This window comes from Delphinapterus leucas, chromosome 12 (assembly GCF_059928025.1).
Source record: "Delphinapterus leucas isolate spDelLeu-1000000601 "Yukka" chromosome 12, BTC_Dleu_Yukka2, whole genome shotgun sequence".
Classification (NCBI taxonomy): Eukaryota; Metazoa; Chordata; class Mammalia; order Artiodactyla; family Monodontidae; genus Delphinapterus; species Delphinapterus leucas.
The window spans coordinates 87,726,895-87,747,031 of record NC_143140.1 but is presented as its reverse complement, the minus strand read 5'-3'; the positions used below and the strand labels follow the sequence as shown (position 1 = coordinate 87,747,031).

The 20,137-nt window shown below is 46.1% G+C and overlaps 1 protein-coding gene across 6 annotated transcripts in view; it reads right to left on the bottom strand.

The window, feature by feature from the left end:
• TMEM181 (transmembrane protein 181) overlaps window positions 1–20,137 on the bottom strand; it is a 52,776-nt gene that overhangs the window by 22,637 nt on the left and 10,002 nt on the right. For all 6 annotated transcript variants that reach the window (XM_089922217.1, XM_089922219.1, XM_089922218.1 and 3 more), the window contains 5 exons: window positions 19,597–19,700; window positions 7,605–7,660; window positions 5,777–5,867; window positions 4,376–4,497; window positions 4,000–4,110 (listed from right to left, as the gene is read on the bottom strand). In XM_089922217.1, coding sequence (XP_089778343.1) covers window positions 4,000–4,110; window positions 4,376–4,497; window positions 5,777–5,867; window positions 7,605–7,660; window positions 19,597–19,690 — 474 coding nt within the window. In that variant the 5' untranslated portion in view covers window positions 19,691–19,700. Of the gene's footprint in view, window positions 1–3,999; window positions 4,111–4,375; window positions 4,498–5,776; window positions 5,868–7,604; window positions 7,661–19,596; window positions 19,701–20,137 lie in introns of those variants that run through there.

Here is a 20,137-nt window from a genome sequence, read left to right as displayed (position 1 = left end):
ACAGGAGAGCGGTCACTGAATGGACCCAAGTCTATGGGTTTAAATATAAGTCTTTTAGTCAATATATTATGCATTTCCGCTGCACCAATTTACGCTTTCACTGGCAGGGTATGAGAACTCTGGTAGTTCCACATCCTTGCCAACTTTGACATTTTTTTGCCTTTTTCACTTTAGCCATTCTGGTGGGTGTGTAATAGTATCACTAAGATACTCTAAAGATGTATTCATTATACTTCGTTTGCTTCCAAAAAGGAATGAAGGTAGTTTATAATAAAAATCCCGACTAGACAGAAACCATTTTAAAGGATTTTTCAAAGGTAAAACAGTAAAGAAAGAGGATAATTATATCAGCAACCCATGCCAGGATGCTAGTAATTACTACAATTCAGCATAAAACATCTTTTGGAGATCTGTAGCAGCTAATACCAAAAGAGAAATGTGAGGAGCTATACAGCTTTCATTCTCTAATAAAAGGAGTTAAAACAAATGGTCAAAGGAATTCTGTTTGAAGGTTTAGATGAGAGCTCACAGCATAATGGATATTGCCTTCAACAGCAATTTTATAAAAGATATAGAAACACTTTGCATAAGATTCTCTAATGGCTTAATGCATCTCTAGACAAGCTGTAGGTATAATGTGAACTTGGGACTCTCTCAGGTAGCTCTGAACTTCTCGGAGTGAATGGCTGGACTGTATCTTAGACTTCCTCTTCAAATACCAGTTGCTTTTTTTTAAAAACAAATAATTTTCCCTCCTGATTATAAATATAATTAATAAAAGCTCATTATTAAAAATAGAGGGGAGGGCTTCCCTGGTGGTGCAGTGGTTGAGAGTCCGCCTGCCGATGCAGGGGACACGGGTTCGTGCCCCGGTCCGGGAAGATCCCACGTGCCGCAGAGCGGTCGGGCCCGTGAGCCATGGCCGCTGAGCCTGTGCATCTGGAGCCTGTGCTCCGCAACGGGAGAGGCCACAACAGTGAGAGGCCCGCGTACCGCAAAAAAAAAAAAAAAAAAAAAAAATAGAGGGGAAAAAAAGAAAATAAACATTAACCCCACCACCCAGAGATGGTCTTCAGTTTTCTAAAATACAAAATTTTAATTAATACTTTTAATTCATGTACTTTTCTTTTTTAAAAAAGAAATCAGTATGTGGTTTGTGCTATCTATCCTACTTTGTGACCAGTTTATTATTTTAACAGGTACAGAAGAACTAATTTATTTATTTAACCAGAACATTCCTGCTGAAATACACATTTCTCCCAACTTCCTGCTATGAGGAACATGTTTGAACGTAAATCTTTGTGGACATTTTTAATTATTTCTTTAGAATAAACTCCTAGAAGTAGAACTACTAGGTCAAAAAGAACATACACATATAGGCTTTGATACATTGCCAAACTGGCCCCCAAAGTTCAACCAATTTACACCCCATTAACCTGTATGAGAACTTGTGTCCTTACATTTCACCAATGCTAGATGTGATTCTTGTTGGTGTTTGGACTATTTGCCAGTTTGGTAGGCTTTAAAAAAAAAGACATTCCTTCTTGTATTCTCTAATGTTTTGGTTTGCATTTCAAAGGTCTGTCGGCCATTTGAATTTCTTATTTGGTGAAATGCTATGCTGTTATTCTTCAATTACAAACCTAACTGTTGCCAGGCCCTCTGCTGTTACTGGGAATACAGAAATGTACCAAAAATGGAGAAAAATCTTAGGTGACATCCCTCACAAACCCCGAGGGTCCTACGTCTCAGCTTTGAGGGTGCTGAGGAGAGCTATCAAAACAAAGCCTGACTGTTGGCATCATTCAAGGAGAGCTGCTCTGACGGCAACTTCCTCACTGAGCCCTAAGATGAGATCGCATGGCCTGCCTCCGACCAGCAAGGGCGGAATGACATGAACCAGGTTTATCTGAAACATGTATCAAATTATTTAGGAATAAGTTTAAGAGGAAATGTAAACAGATACAAAAGATGGAAGGAGAGAACCACAATCAAAAACAAACAAAACAGTGGCCCAAGCCCACATCATAGGGCTGGGGCGAGGTAAACCCCATGGGGAAAGCTGCTGAGCACTTTGATAAAAGGCTTGTAGGGGATGACGTTCCTATAAAGACGACAGAAAGGAAAGATTCCCTCGCGGGAAAAACGTGGTGCTCTTTTCTTTCCGCATTCTCCAATCAGAAGGATGCGAAATAGCAAAGTCTAAAGCACAGATGTTATCACACAATGAGTCCAAAGAGTGCCTGAGCTCACGGCATCTGTCTGAGGCCCCATCTGGGTTCAACCTCTGCATCGTGAACCTGAGGACACGGGCAGAACGCTAATCAGATCTTCTGAAGACAAAGTTTGAGGAAAGCATTCGCACAATAAGGAACAGAATCCAGATTCAAACTCAAAGATCCGAAGAGACTGGGGAGGAGCTAAAAGCACTAAGAAGAAACTCAGGAGCAGAGTGTCACGTCTCAGTAGCATCTGAACTGTGAGAAACCCACCGCAGGAGCCAGGAATGAAGGAGACTAGGCTGAACAGCAGAGTAAGTCCGCAGGGTCCGACAGGTGATGCAGCTTCTAGAGGAGCTGGCACCTGGGGGCCCGCCTGCTCCCTCCCCAGGGGGGCACGCCTCTCGGCCAGGCTGACTCGGGGCCATGGGGAGGAAACCTGGAGTCTGAGGTATCCAGAAGCCACACCCCTGGGGCTTTGTGAAGGAAAAGGAAAGACCTCAGAGACAGCCATCTTCGAACACCTGCGGAGCGATCCGGCAGATAAAGAATAAACAAACTCGATTTGGGTAGTCTAGAGACAGGACGTGCAGAAAAGTAGCAAGACTGTAGCAACGGCTACCGTTTGTCAAGCACACACAACGAGCAGGCGCTGGGCATGACCCCAAGCCCAGCCGACCTCCAGAGGCCTCCCAGGAAACAGAGAAAATCGCAGAGGTGGGAGTGCCCGTAAGGGTGCAGGAGGGCTCCCACACATCACAACCTCTCAGCAAAGGGGACCCCTTTGTCCAAATAAAAACCTGTGTATAAACGTTCATAGCAGCGTTATTCACAACAGCCCCAAAATGGAAACAACCCAAATGCCCATCCACCGATGAATGGATACACAAAAGGCAGCACACACGTACAATGAAATATTATTTGGCAAAAGAGGAATGAAGTGCCGTTACCAGCAAAGCACAGATGAACTGTGAAAACACCGCTTAGTGAAAGAAGTCATTCACAAAAGAGCACAAAGTATATGATTCCATTCATATGAAATGTCCACTACAGGCAAATCCATACAGAGAGAAGGCAGATTAGTGATTGCCAGGGGCTGGGGGAGGGAGAAATGAGAAGCGACTACTAATAGACTTCTTTTATGGCGTGTGAATTACATCTCAAGCATAATTTTAAAAAGGGACCCACTGGCACCTCCCTTTAATAGTCACAGCTGTATGAGGTAGCTATTTTATGATAAGGAAACAGAGGTACAACAGTGTCAAACTGTAAATGGTGGTGCTGGGATCTGAACCCAGCTCTTCTGGCGGATCTAACACCCGTGTCCCTAGTCACCCTGATGATTATCCTGACTCCCAACAAGCGGCAGGAACAAGGAGGCTGATTTCAGCCGGACACGAGACAGGAAAGTGAGAGCAGGGACCCTTCACCAAGAGGTCTGGCAGGGTCTGAAGACCACTCACAGGCCTGGAGAAGGGGGTCCTGCCTTCCTTGGAGGGTACACCTGGCAACTTCTCCATTACCTCCCAGCTGGAAGGCTACTCTCTCTCCTAAACCTCAGAACACCATGGTTTTCCAATTCCATGCTGTTTCTTGAAGCAACTGTGGTCCCATATACGTAAGAAACTGTGGTTTTTTTCTACAGTTTTTAGAACTGTACATGTCTTCCACTGTCCAAAATAACATGATTTCGATGCTGTGATTTATCTCAGTCATTCCACAAAGAATGGAAGCTAAACAAATGAGCCACGGAAACGCCATGGTCAGCTGGTATACTTACGGTGAAGTTCATTTCCTTGATGCGTTCCTTCAGGTGTTTGAATCCCACAGTCACTGTATATTGAGTGTAATTCAAGTAGCTGAGGTGAGCCACAATAATTTCTGCACATTTCTGCAAAGGCACAAGGAAGATTTGTGTCCTTAAAGCAAGCAAGACTCAGTCTTGAACCAACTGACCCACGAAGTAACACATTCCAACAACAGATGATCCAAGAGATCATCTCCAGGGAACTTGCCAGAAGCTCAGAAAAATTCAGATGCCAGCCAAAACCAGCTCTTAGAAAGCAAGAACCAAATGGATATATTTAGAAACAAATAATACACGGTCTACAATCGTTAGAACCTTTCTACTTCACGGACCAGTCAAATGCACTCACCCCTGCACATGTGAGGGTCCTCGTCCGATTGTGAACTTTATTATGAATGAACATGGTGGTCCCGTCCTGAGCTACACCATCGACCTTAACAGTCATGGTGAAGTTTGTCTGAATAGCTGTTTCTACAAAAGAAAGAAATCCAGTGTTAAGAGACCACGAGAGGCCGTCACACCTGCAGAAGTGCCTGCCTGGCTGTGTGTCGGCCCAGGAAGGTTCTGTGACGCATCAGCCTCCCCACATCTGCCAAGCTCACACTTACCAGCCAAGTCCAGCCCTTCCATGAACTTGTTTCTCACCCACCCCCAAGTTTCATTTCACAAAAGGACAAATATTTCATGGCTAATAAAGTTTTATTTTTTAATTTCCCATATAAAATTTAATTGAACTTCATACCAAAATAAAAACAGGTTTCTTATTTTTTCTGATTATATAATTCATTGTTTTTCTGATTATATGCTCATTGCTTAAAAATATCAAAGACCAAATATATAAAGATGGTATTAAACACGTATAATCCCACAACCAGAGAAACTATAATTTCACGTTTGTGTCCATCCTTCCAGACTGTTTTCTAGACACACAAATATATACTGATATCAAATTTATTTATGCTTTTTAAAATGTTATAAAAAGAGGTTAATTTTTTTGTAATATGCATTTTTTTCACTTAATTTACTGCAGTCATTGGGTTATCTTTTCAAATTCTTTCAACCAAAGTGCTTCCTCTAAATCACAGTATATAGAAAACGACGTGGACCATCTTCTCGGTTCTCAGGGAGGGTGCTTGACAGGGTCGCCCTAGGTGGACAGAGCGAGGTCATTATAAACTGTGAGTGCTCTGGGCAGGGGTTCTCAGTCAGCACCAGGCTATTTTGAGGTCAGATAATTCGTTACTGTTTGGAATTTGTCCTGTCATTGTAGCATGTTTAGCAGCATCTCTGGCCTCCACCCACTGGATACTGACAGCACTCCCTGCTCCCCAGTTGTGACAGCCCTGCCACAAGGTCTCCAGACACTGCCAAGTGTCCCTGCGGGACAGAACCATTGCCTTAGGACACCAGGACTTAATTCTCTCCCAGAAGCCCACTGGCAAAGGCTGCTGCTACAGCACCCACACCGTGCAGCCACGGAGCTAGGCTTCACGGGTATCCCGAAGGATGACTGGTACCCCTGAGGGCCGACGGGAGCTCCCTGAGCCATGATGGGTACTCCTCGAGCGCTGCAGCGTGACTTTCCCTGGAGGACGTTTAAGGGGCTCCCAACTTGCTGGTATTAAAAAGAATAATCACCACGTTATAATCCATCCTTGAGCACTTGTTGAAAGATTTTAAAGCTCTTTAAACCTTTCAGATATGGTGCTCTGTACAAATAAAAGTCATTCTAAAATGTCAGGCTTCATACCTTTTGAATGCTCCAACTCGACAACACATGTCAGCCATAGTTGCTGATTATATGTAGACAGCGGGTTTGAAAGTATTTGAACTGGCTTTAGCTGAGGCAAAAAGACAAAGAAGTTAAAAAATCCATGTGCTCTCTTCAGTTGAGTCTACCCACTGTCTCACCTTAACATACAAAATCTACATTTACACAAAAGGTTGGAGTGTTAGCTCTGAAACAGAAACAGGTAGTTTTCCTTTAGTCAATGTAAGTAAAATTCTGCCTTTCAACAAAATCAAGGGCTAACTTTCCGCTGCAATTCACTCGTCTCTCATGAAAACTTCTGAAGCGGTTCTAGCCTTGGGACAATACACCTGCCTAAGTACCAAGAGAAGGCCATCTTGGAGAAAAAAATTAAAGTGCATAAGATGACACCTATAATAAGATAATAAAGGACACCAGCAAATATTTTCATATTCACAAGAATCATTCTTTTTTAGTAACAATATGCCAGACATGTCACTGACATCTGTCATTTTCAGCTTTAACGGCCCTAGAGAGAAAAATTAGAGGGGTACCACATTGCCCGTGACGTTTCTGCAGTGTCTGCTGAAAAACACAATACCGGTGCCTGACAGCAAGGGACACAGAAGAAGTTGCCTGAGGAGCCCGATCCTAGCTCCAAAGACAAGCATTATTTGAACGTAAATGGGTAGTTTTTGTGCTTTAATGCTTCTGGCAGATCTCAGTGAAACTCCCTGTGCCCGGAGACTTGCCCCAAAGCCACTAAGACAATGCAACCAACTGGAGGATGATCTATAACCTTTCAGAAGTGAGGACCACCTTTTGGAAGCGAGTCAGTTCCGGGGGACGGCTGCTATTTTCAGTGTCAAAAAAGGACTAACCTCCTGAGATGGAAATTTTAAAAGACCAATATGGTCAGGAAACCCTATTGGCAGCACCTCTTCAAACAGATCCTCAATCTGAGAGTTAAAGAAAATAAAGAAATGCCAAAAAAAAAAAAAAAAAGGGATGATAGGCCAAACAAGGGTCCGAAAGGTAAGTTTTCGGACATTTTTCTCCTTTTGCTTTTTTGAGAATTGGCGGTGGAAACCTAGCAGGGAGCTGGGAGAATGAAGACGGGGGTGGGGTGGGGTGGGGTATTGGGTCAAATAATCAGATTTAAGCCGCACACCTTACAAGGCAGTGAGAATGTGGGACGACTGCTTTCAGTTTATAGATGAAGATACTTCGATATCAGAAAAAGAAAAGGCTTAGTTGTTTGGGCTCTCAAAAACGTTAGCATTTATTAAAGAAACCCAAAATTTTCCAATTGGAAGGATCTGTTTTCCTCTAAAGATGGTGAAGAATGAAGGCACATTTTATTTTTTAAAAAAGAAAAGAAACAGGATCTTTCATTTAAACTGAGTTCATGCAAGAAATACCAAACAATCATTGGAAAAAAACTGTTACCGTTAGAAACCTGACAAAAATACCACTTCTTAACTTAGGCAAATATAATAAAAAAAGAGGCAGAAACCTAAGTGAGCATCGTTAGAATTTATAATCTAATAAGTCTTGCGCACAGGAGGAATCAGGAGGACTTAACCAGCCTTTGGAAATGAACTGCTCCTCCCTAAGAGGTAACATCACCATCCTTTCTCAGCACTGAGGGAACTATTACAGCAGAAAAGGTAATTTTAGGAAACAAGGACCCAGAGGCCCGCAGCTGACGGTAGAATGAGAAATGTGTGTTGCCCAAGAAGCAAGCTGCCGGGCAAGGGGGATGGGTTTGACCTTAATGACCCTTTAAGCAGGACCATTTCTTAGTGACCCTTAGACCCAGTCTTACCTCTTTGCTATTATTTAGTGAAAAATTAGCTGCAGAAGTCTGGATCACTTTGGGTCCTAAAGTGTAACAGGGAAAGAAAAAAGCAGGTTATAACTATATTGATAATTAATGCTGACTTTTTTCAAATGCCAAGAAAGACTCATATATTATACAGAGGCAGTCTTTTTCCTGGTCTATCTTTAAGGTATTTTATATATATATATATATATATATATATATATATATATATACACGCACATACATAAACACACACACATATACGTGTAAAACATACAAACATAGGAACACAGGCACACAGTACCCACTCTGCTGCACGTGCTGACCGCCCAACACAGGTAAACACAACATGACCCCATGCAACGCATACGATGTCCATGGGGCTCTATGTGTGCAGACCCCCTCCCTTGCTCTCTGGGAAGGCTCTCTGGAGGGCGTGGATCCAAGAAAGCATTAACGACACAGACACTATCTATATATATTTTGTATAAAGATTTCTGCTAAAAAAATTAAGACACATTTATCCATTCATACAATTAATCCAATCTTCCAAATTATTAAGTTGAGGATATTAAAAAAAAAAGTATATATACTAACAATATACTCAAGGCTTTTCCCAAAATAACATAAACAAGCTTCATAGAATCTTATACTGTAATACTTCAGAGCTTTGGCCTTAAAAGAAGTAGTCAAAGGAAACACTGTGAACCTGATTTCATTTACGACTGGGTTTGTCCTGAAGCAAAACCCTCACAGCTTCTGATGCCGGTGTTCCGGCTGCCTCCGTGGCCACGCCCAGCCTGTTGCCAACCACCCTCCACTTGGAGGAGGAGATACCTGAGTACAAACCTCAACCAGTGCAGGAGCATGTCTCTGGGGCACATTCTGGCAGGCTGAGCAGAGATGTCACTGCGTAGGAAGGAGGCGTGCACCCACAGAGAGGCTTCTTTTTTTTTTTTAAATAAATTTATTTATTTACTTTTGGCTGCGTTGGGTCTTCGTTGCTGTGCACAGGCTTTCTCTAGTTGTGGTGAGAGGGGGCTACTCCTCACTGCGGTGTGTGGGCTTCTCATTGCGGTGGCTTCTCTTGCTGTGGAGCACAGGCTCTAGGCACATGGGCTTCAGTAGTTGTGGCACGCAGGCTCAGGAGTTGTGGCTCACAGGTTCTAGAGCACAGGCTCAGTAGTTGTGGCGCACGGGCTTAGTTGCTCTGCGGTATGTGGGAACTTCCTGGACGGGGCTCGAACCCATGTCCCCTGCATTGGCAGGTGGATTCTTAACCACTGCACCACCAGGGAAGTCCCAGAAAGGCTTATTTCCAACGGATTCACAATCGGAGTGCACTCCTGTTCCAGGAAGTAAGGCAGCCTGGCTTCTCAGGAAGAACTAAGAACTGGGAGTCAGGAAAGTCTAGACTTGAGTCTCAGCTAACAGGCTTTCTGGACCTCATTTCCTCGTCTGCAAAACGAGGTGACTGACCCAGTGGTCCCTTGGGCCCTCTGAACTCTGAAATCCTAACAACCTTACTATAGAGAGTAACTAGGAGCAGAGGACTTGTGTGTCTACTCGACTGGGCCACACGGTGCCCAGATAACTGGCTAAACATTACTCTGGGTGCGTCTGTGAGGGTGTTGCTGGAAGAGACTACCTCTTGAATCAGTAGACTAAGTAAAGCAGACTGCCCTCCCAATGTGGGTGGGCCTCATCCAAATCACTGAAGGCTTGAACAGAGCAAAAGGCTGAGTAAGGGAGAATCTGCTCTCTTCCTCGGGGCTCTTGGTCTTCAAGCTGGTACATGAGTCTTCACCTGTCTTCAGACGCAGGAACACTTTCACCATCGGCTTTCCTGGGTCTCCAGCTTGCCGACTGCAAACCATGCAGCTTCTCGGCCTCCACAATCATGTGAGACACTTCCTTATAATAAAATCTCTCTCTCTCATCCGCCCCCCCCCCATCTCTCTCTCTGTATCTCCTATCGGTTCAGTTTCTCTGGAGAACCCAGACTAACACAGATTTTGGTACCAAGAGTGGTTCTAGAGGAACAGCATGTTAAGGGTGTGTATTCTATACTGGTTCTGGGGTTTCTGGAATTGGTTCTCTGATCTGATTAAAGATGCTAATGACTATATGTTCAGTAGTAAAGAGAGCACTGATAGTTCATGAACATATGCAAAACAGTTCCATTAGATACTCCTAATCAACCACTTACTAAGAGAAGCAAGGAGGTAAATGACTCTGTTTACTATACTTTAGAACATTCTTGGAAAACTAACAAATGTAATGAGGCTTGCTGGTTGCTCCTAATGTCACTGGACAAAGTGGTGAAAGAAAAGGATGAGCTCAGGGATTTGAATTCCCACCTCAAGTGCCACACCCACGATCTGAAAGCTTCTATGTGTGCCCTGAAGGAGACCCTTATTTCCTATGGCCACAGTGCTGAGACTGCTGAAAATCAAACCGGAATCTCATCCAGCAACTGGCTGAACTACACCCCTGCACTCCCAGCCTCGCAGGGTGTCTCGATGCTAAAGTGACTGCACTGACTGGGAGAGAAGGGATCCTGTTCCGGGGACGCGCAGGAAGATCCTGATGAAGCTGGGAACGCTGAGCTGCTAAATTCTCACGAGTCCTTTCCCAGGGGAAGTTCTCCCCATTCCCGGTGGAAGTGGCCTTCCCACCTCCTTCTGTGGGATTAGCCCCGCTTCGCCTAAGGAACACCAATGGCCTCCACTGAGGCAGCTGCCGTGCAGGACGATGCTAATCCTCCCAGGACCCGCCCCCCACCCCTCTTCATCTCCAGACCTATAACTAGACTCACATCCCAGCAGACCCAGAGGTGAGGCACGTGACCCATGAGGACATGTGCTACACTCCAAAAGAACTACTTGAGTCTTCTGAGTTACACAGACAGAAGCCCAGGGAACACGTATGGGATAATGGTGGAAGGAACATAAAGTGGTCTCAGGCCAAACGTACGGATGTGGGTTCTCTAAAAAGAGATTCTGCACTGAAAGTTGTAGCTCAGGTAGTCAGAAAGGACTCTAACAGTCTGACTGGGTGGTTGGCTAAAACGTGGACCAAAAGGTGGTTCCCAGTGAGTGAATTAGAAACGCTGCATCTGCCCAGGTTTAACGCAGAGGAGGGGAATCAGAGGCTTAGGGAGCTGGATTGCTAGGGTGGCTCTGTCATTTAAGACCTACTGGGAGATTCCAGAAGACATACCTTTCATCACTACTGTGAGAAATAAATTTGTGAGGGGAGACCCAAGCATCCTTAAAGAGTTCTATGACTGCCCTTCTCTGCAGGCCAGGCCTTACGATGGGAACTACAGTCCCTGAGTTGGGAAAACAGCATGCAGTGGGAATAAGTGGATCCCAGCAGTGACGGGGCCGTGTAAGATGAGGCGGGTGAGCTCACGTAATGGGCGGCAGAGGCACAGCAGCCGTCAGAAGAGCCCAGTCCCTGCAGACCTACGGCGTTAGCTAGCTGCTCATGGGGTCCCTAGAAGTGAAAGACACAGGAAGCCTACCAAATCATCACTTGATCTGTGTAAGCAGGAGAGTTCTAGGTCAACTGAACAACAGCCTAACCTGTATCATAAAAACAGAGAATGACAACGCATCAGTACTTTCCAGATTTGAGCCAGTTTACAGACCCAAAGGTCCTTGAACAAAGGGAAGGTTGGGTCCCCTTAAGAAAGAACGCCAGTACACTGCCGAGCGTTTATACTGTTAAATCATTCGCCCAAAGAAACCTATAGCCTTTTACCAGGACAAACGCATCAAGGGAAAAAGATCAGATGTTTTCAGAACTACTGGACACTGACTCTGAACTGACACTAATTTCAGGAGATCCGAAATATCACTGTGGTCTACCGTAGTAGGGACCTATGGAGCCCAGATGATCAGTGGGGTTTTAGCTCAGGTATGTGTCACCATGGGCGCAGTGGGTCCCCAAACCCGTCCTATGGTTAATTCCCCAGTTCCAGGATGCATAATTTGAATCGAAATACTCAGCAGCTGTCAGAACGCCACACTGGTTCCCTGACTTGTGGAGTGAGGGCTATTATGGTGGAAAAAGCACTAGAACTGCCTCTACCTATGAAAATACTAAACCGAAACAATATCGCATTCCTGGAGGGACTGCAGACATAAGTGCTACCATCAAGGGCTTGAAAGATGCCCACCAATCCCCATTCAACTCACCCATTTGGCCTGTGCAGGAGCTTAGCCAGGTGGTGATTCCAATTGAGGCTGCTGTACCAGATGGGGTTCCACTGCTTGAGCAAATCCACACATCCTCTGGTGCCTGAGATGCAGCTACCGATCAGGCAAACGCCTCTCTCTCCGTCCCTGACAGTAAGGCCCACCAGAAGCAGTTTGCTTCCCGCCGTCGAGGCCAGCACTACTCCTTCACTGCGCTACCTCAAGCTGTATCAACTCTCCAGCCCCATGTCACAATTTAGCTCACAGAGATCTCGATCATCTTTCCCTTCCACACGCCATCACACTGGCCCATTACACTGAGGAGCTCATGCTGACTGGACCTACTGAGCAAAACGTAGCAGCTACCCTGCACTTACTGGTAAAACATTTGGCGTCAGAGGGTGGGAAATAAATCCAATTAAGATGCATGTGCCTTCTACCTCAGTGAAATTGCTAGGGGTCCAGTGGTGAGAGCCATGTCGAGAGATCCCTTCTGAGGTGAGAGATAAGTTGCTGTATCTGGTCCCTCCTACAACCAAAACGGAGATACAACGCCTAGTGGGCCCCTTTTGGATTTCGGAGGCAACGTGCTCCTAATCTGGGTGTGACACTCTGGCCTATCTACCTAGTGACCCGAAAAGCTGACGGTTTTCAGTGGGGCCCAGAACAAGAGGAGGCTCCTCACGGGTCAGGCCGCCATGGGAGCTGTTCTCCGCTCGGGTCACGTGATCCAGCAGATCCAGCGGCGCCTGAAGCACCAACGGCAGAAAGGGATGCTGTTTGGAGCCTCTGGTGGATGAATCTCAGTGCACGCCCTTAGGGTTATGGAGCGAAGCCCTGCCATCCTCCACAGACAACCACTCTCCTTTTGAGAAACAGCTCTTGGCCTGAAACAGACTGAATGCTTAACCACGGACCAACAAGTCACCATGTGACCTGAGCTGCCCATCAGGACCTGGGTGTTACCTGATCCATCAGCCACAAAGCCGGGCGTGCACAGCAGCACTCCACCATCGAATGGAAGCGGTACATACGTGATCCGCCCGAGCAGGCCCTTGGAAGGCTCAAGTCACACGAGGAAGTGGCCAAATGCCGCGGCCCCCACTCCCGCAACACTGCCTTCTCCTCCCAGCCCGCACCTACGGCCCCACGGGGAGCTCCCCGCGATGAGCGCCGGGGAAGAGAAGACGCCCGATGTGCGGACACCACCCCCCAGTGGACAGCTGCAGAGCCACAGCCCCTCCCTGGACACCCCTGAAGGACAAGGTGACGGAAATCCCCGCAGTGGGCAGAACCTGGAGCACCGCACCTGGCTGCTCACGCTGCTTGGAAGGAGAAATGGCCTGATGTGCAACTGTTTACCGGTTCTTGGGCTGTGGCCACTGGTTTGCTGGATAGTCAGATACTCCGAAGGAAAGTGATTGGAAAACTGGTGACAAAGAAATCTGGGGAAAAGGTATATGGCCTGACCTCTACGAATGGGCAAAAAAAGTGAAGATGTTTGTGTCCCACGTGAATGCTTGCCGAAGGGTGACCTCATCAAAGGGTGACCTCAGCAAAGGGTGACCTCAGCAGAAGAGGATCTTAGTCGTCACGTGGAGAGAATGATCCATTCTGTGGATCGGTATCCACCCGTCATCGCCCAGTGGGCTCGTGAACAAAGGGGCCACGGCGACAGGGATGGAGGTGACACATGGGCTGGGCAACGTGGACGTCACGCACCAAGGCCGACCTGGCTACGGCCACCGCTGAGTGCCCAACCTGCCAGCAGCAGAGATCAGCACTGAGCCCGACATCACACCCTTCCCCGCGGCCATCAGCCAGCGACCCGGCGGCAGGCTGATCACACTGGACCACTTCCATCGTGGAAGGGGGCAGTGTCCTGTCCTGACTGCAACAGACACTCTGGGTATGGATTTGGTGTCCAGTTACGTGGAGCCAATTCTCCCATAGCCGGTATACACAGGTCCAGGAATCAAGGGGTGGAAACGGGCATGGCACCACTATTACCCCGGGGGACCCACTAGCAAAATTTTTGCTTGCTGTTCCCACAGCCCGACGCTCTGCTGGCCTAGAGGTCTTAGTTCCACAGGGAGGAATGCTCCCACCTGGAGACACTGAACTGGAATTAACACTGCCACCCGGCTACCGTGGGCTCCTCATGCCTCGGAATCGACAGGCAAAGCAGGGAGTTCCTGCGTGGGCCGGGGTGACTGACCCTGACCACCACGGGGGAAGTGCACCCCTACTCCACACTGGAGGCAGGGAGGAGTACATCTAAGGAGATCGCCTAGGGCATCTCTCAGTATTACCAGGCCCTGGGATTAAGGTCAATGGAGAACTACAACAACCTAATTCAGGCAGGAATACTAATGGCCCAGACTCTTCAGGAGTTAAGGGTTGGGTCATCCCACCAGGTAAAGAACCACGACCAACTGAGGTGCTTGCTGAAGGCAAATGAAATGTGGAACAGGTCATGGAATAAGGTAGTTATAAATAGCAGCTATGAACACCTGACTAGTTACAGACACAAGGACTTTAACTGTCATGAATATTTCCTCCTTACTTTGTCATGAGTATGTTTGTGTGCATAAATACATATACTAAGAAAACACCTTTGTTTTCTTCCCTCTCTTATTCCCTTATCAAGTAACAGAAGCTGTATTATTGACTTTATATCACAGTATTTAAGTTACAGGATACGAAGAAGAGTAAGCATCACTCAAGGACCCTACCTGCTCTCCTGCGGAAGGGGTAGCGAGTTTGGGGTTATATGCAGGGTAGTCGCTATCATGTCAGAAGGAACAATGACCTTGTTATTGTCTTTATTTGGAGATCAGGTATGGTTTAAGGAGATGTGCATGGATGCCAAGTTGACAGGGGGTGGACCTGTGAGGTTTATGCGCCATGGTGTGCCCAGGTATCTGGTTAAACATTATTCTAATTGTGCACTGAGGGTTTCTGGATGAGATGAACATTTGAATGGGTAGCTGAGTAAAGCAGGCTTCCCTCCCCAGTGTGGGTAGGCCTCAGCCAATTCACTGAAGGCCTGAATACGGCAAAAAGGCTGAGTGAGCGAGGAAGAATTTGCTCTCCTTCCCTGGCTGTCTTCAAGCTGGGACGTCAGCCTCCCGCGTTTGGATGGACTTGGGCTCAGACTGGAACCAACGCCACTGGCGATCCCGGGTCTCCAGCTTGCTGAATGCACATCTGGGGACTTCTCAGCGTCCATAACCACGTGAGCCGATTCCTTACAATAAAACTATATACCTGAATCTATATAAACAGATCTGGTTCTGTTCCATATATATATATTGGTCTGTTTCTCTGCAGAACCTGCTAACGCTAGAGCTCTACAGAAGGAAACGGATATGGAAATCCTAACATGGTCTTTTTCATCTCAGCCTTGGTGCAACACTTTTCATTTCTGCAAGAGTGGAGAAGATTTCATATAATCACGGATGTTGGTGCTTAAGGAAACAAGAGTGGGCTGAAGTGCTGTGAGACTGGAGACCCAGGAGAATACTAACACCTCCCCTACCAATCTTGAAGGACAGTTGTGAAAATCAAGTAAGATAACCGAGGTGACTCATGTAACTGGGATTCCTTGGTGAATTCACGGGGAGAACAAGAAGAGGCTGGACACAACCGCTGTTGTCACCACCCTCATCTTCATCAGCAGGCCGCAAATGGCACCTAAATAACCACCCTCTCCCCCAGCTTGCTCAGCCCATTCACCACCTAAGCTTCAGTTCAGGTCAAGAAACCGCCTCTGGGACAGGTTAAGCCCAACTGTCATTCACACTTTAACGTTAAGTGCTGTAGTTAAATAAACTACCCTCACTGAAAAAGGTATTTAGGGGGACAGGAGGAACAGCCTCAGCAGGCTCCTGGTCTCCTACCCCTGGACTGAAGAGACCTGGGTTTCTGGAAACCTGACTTAGGTTCTCCGTTTCCCATCTCTGTGAAAGGGGGCTGGACTGGATGATTTCAGAGGCATTTTCGAAGCTCAGATGGTGATGGGTGGCTCTTCCCCTCAAACAGCACCTGCAGGCTCCCTCCTGCTCCAGGTGTCGCCACAGCAGCCTCTCGGCTCCTCAGGGGCCTTCCCCGCCCCTGCTCACCACTATCTCACTCCCTCCCCAGAATCTGCTGTACGGCCCGGCTCCCTAATCAGCCAGCACGTTCTGGATTCCTCAGCACCCAGGCAGGTCCTGGAACCCAACAGACTCTGCCAACACAGGGTACATGGTCAAGGCCGCCTGGCACTGCCAAGCTGAGTGTAGGCCCTGGCTGCTGTGCAGCGCATGACCAGAGTCACCCCTCCGTGCGCCACCCTCCATGATGGGGCCGTTAGGGGGTGAGAGCAAGTGGGTACAGCTGGGCCGGGCTGAATGGCACTGCACCAAGGTAACCATAAATGATAAGATGGTCAAAAACTGTTCCTCACCTCAGGGAACACTCCCAAAGTCATTCTATGAAGACACCACCACCCTGATACCAAAACCGGACAAAGACATCACCAAAAAAGAAAATTACACGCCAATATCTTTGATGAATATAGATGCAAAAATTCTCAACAAAATATTAGCAAACCAAATCCAACAACATATAAAAAAGATCATACACCATGACCAAGTGAGATTCATCCCAGGGTAACAAGGACGGTTCAACATACACAAATCAATCAATGTGATACTCCACACCAACAAAAGACAAAAACCACATGATCATCTCAACAGATGCAGAAAAAGCATTTGATAAAATTCAACATTCATTCATGATAAAAACTCTTATCAAAGTGGGTAAAGAGGGAACCTAACTCAACATAATAAAAGTTATTTATGACAAACCCACAGCCAACATAATACTCAAGAGTGAACAGCTGAAAGCCTTCCCGCTAAAATCTGGAGCAAGACAAGGATGCCCACTCTCACCACCTCTATTCAACAGAGTACTGGAAGTCCTAGCCACAGCAACTGGACAAGAAAAAGAAATAAAGCGTATCCAAATTGGAAGGGAAGAGGTAAAACTGTCATTATATGCAGATAACATAATGCTATTTATAGAAAACCCCAAAGAATCCATGCAAAAACTATTAGAACTGATAAATGAATTCAGCAAGGTAGCAGGATACAAGATTAACATACAGAAATTGGTTGCATTTATTTATACTAACAATAAAATATCAGAAAGGGAAAGTAAAAAAAAAAAATCCCTTTTAAAATCACATCAAAAAAAATAAAATACAGGATTTCCCTGGTGGCGCAGTGGTTAAGAATCCGCCTGCCAATACAGGGGACACGGGTTCGATCCCTGCTCCAGGAAGATCCGACATGCTGTGGAGCAACTAAGCCCATGCGCCTCAACTACAGAGCCAGCACTCTAGAGCCCTCGAGCCACAGCTACTGAGCCCGCGTGCCACAACTACTGAAGTCCGCACGCCTAGAGCCCCTGCTCTGCAACAAGAGAAGCCACCCCAATGAGAAGCCCGCACACCATAACGAAGAGTGGCCCCCGCTCGTCACAACTAGAGAAAGCCCACGTGCAGCAACGAAGACCCAATGCAGCCAAAAATAAAATAAAAATTAATTAATTAATTAATTAAAAAATACTCAGGAATAAACCTGACCAAGGAGGTAAAAGACTTGTACCCTGAGAGCTATAAACACTGATAAAGGAAACTGAAGATGATTTAAAGAAATGGAAAAATATCCCATGTTCTTGGATTAGGAGAATTAATATTGTTAACATGGCCATACTACTCAAAGCAATCTACTGATTTAATACCATCCCTATCAAATTACCCATAACATTTTTCACAGAACTAGGACAAATAATCCTAAAATTTACATGGAACCATAAAAGACCCAGAATTGCCAAAGCAATCCTGAGGGAAAAGAAGAAAGCTGGTGGCATAACCCTCCCAGACGTCAGACAATACTATAAAGCTACAGTAATCAAAACAGCATGGTGTTGGCATAAAAACAGACATATGGATCAATGGGACAGAATAAAGAGCCCAAAAATAAACCCATACACCTATGGTCAATTAATCTTTGACAAGGGAGGCAAGTACATACAATGGAGAAAAGACAGTCTATTCAGCAAGCAAGTGGTGCTGGGAAAATTGGACAGCTGCATGTAAATCAATAAAGTTAGAACACACCCTCAAACCATACACAAAAATAAACTCAAAATGCCTTAAAGACTTAAATGTAAGACATGACACCATAAAACTCCTAGAAGAGAATATAGGCAAAACATTCTCTGACATAAATCGTAGCAATGTTTTCTTAGGTCAGTCTCCCAAGGCAATAGAAATAAAATCAAATATAAACAAATGGGACCTAATTAAAGTTATAAGCTTTTGCACAGCAAAGGAAACCATAAACAAAATGAAAAGACAACCTATGAACCAGGAGAAAATATTTGCAAATTATGTGACTGACAAGGTCTTAATTTCCAAAATATACAAACAGTTCATACAACTCAATAACAACAACAACAAAACCCAATCAATAAATGGGCACAAGACTTAAATAGACATTTCTCCAAAGAAGACATAGAGATGGCCAATAGGCACATGAAAAGATGCTCAACATTGCTAATTATTAGAGAAATGAACATCAAAACTACAGTTATGTGGGGCTTCCCTGGTGGCGCAGTGGTTGAGAATCTGCCTGCCAATGCAGGGGACAGGGGTTCGAGCCCTGGTCTGGGAAGATTCCACATACCATGGAGCAACTAGGCCCGTGAGCCACAACTACTGAGCCTGCGCGTCTGGAGCCTGTGCTCCGCAACAAGAGAGGCCGCGACAGTGAGAGGCCCACGCACCACGATGAAGAGTGGCCCCTGCTCGCCGCAACTAGAGAAAGCCCTCGCACAGAAACGAAGACCCAACACACCCAAAAATAAATAAATAAATTTATAAAAAACAAACAAACAAAAAAACTACAGTGATGTACCACTTCACACCAATCAGAATGGCCAACATTTAAAAAATCCACAAATAACAAATGCTGGAGAGGGTGTGGAGAAAAGGGAACCTACACTGTTGGTGGGAATGTAAATTGGTGCAGCCACTATGGAGAACAGTACTGAGGTTTCTCAAAAACTAAAAACAGAGTTGTCCTATGATCCAGCAATCCCACTCCTATGCTTACGTCCGGACAACACTCTAATTCAAAAAGACACACGCACCCCTATGTTCACTGCAGCACTGTTTACAATAGCCAAGACATGGAAACAACCTAAGTGTCCAATGACAGACGAATGGATAAAGAAGATGTGGAACATACATACAGTGGAATACTACTCGGCCCTAAAAAGAATGAAATAATGCCATTTGCAGCTACATGGATGGGCCTAGAGCTTATCATACTAAATGAAGCCAGAAAGAGAAAGACAACGACCATATGCTATCACTTATATGTGGAATCTAACATATAACACAAATGAATAAACTTACTTAAAAAACAGAAATGGTCGCAGACATAGAGAACAGACTTGTGGTTGCCAAGGTGGAGAGGAGGCGTGAGAGGGTTGGATTGGGAGTTTGGGATTAGCAGATGCAAACTATTACATATAAAATGGATAAACAACAAAGTCCTACTATACAGCACAGGGAGCTATATTCAGTATCCTGTAATAAACCATAATGGAGAAGAATATGAAAAAGAATATATAATATGTATAACTGAATCACTTTGCTGTACAGCGGAAACTAACACAACATTGTACATCAACTTCACTTCAATTAAAGAAACAAATGGAAAACTGCTGCTCACCTCTGATCCCGACGAAGACGGTCAGGCCGAAACAGATGAAGAAGACGACGAACACGAGGACGAAGTGGCGCTTGGAGAGCGTGTACAGCCGCATGGGCGCCAGCCTGCGGGGAGAAGCCGGGGTGAGGGGCGGCAGGGCGAGGGCCTCCCCAGCCTGCGAGCCCTCGCCTAAGAGGAGGACCTATTCTCAATCCAGGTGACTCGGCTGACAAAACCACCTAAATAGCCTCAGTGACCACTGCTGGGGTGGGGGCCATTCCAGTATGTTCTGGGCCTGGCACCCCGTGCCGCAGGGGGCCAGGCAAACCCCACCCTTGTGGCAGGAGAAGGCGCTTAAAAGCCCACTTGGGGCACGTTCGCCAGGCCACAGAGCAGGGCTGAACCCCTCCACACCCCCGTTTTCAGCAGCTAGAGCAGAGTCCAGGCGCAGGGAGGACCCTAACTCCTCACACGCAGATGCCACAGTCAAGCCCAGACTGGGGGTTCCAGGAGCCCCGGAATCGTATGTCCTAGCCGATCTCCCCGCCAGCCCCCAGCTTTG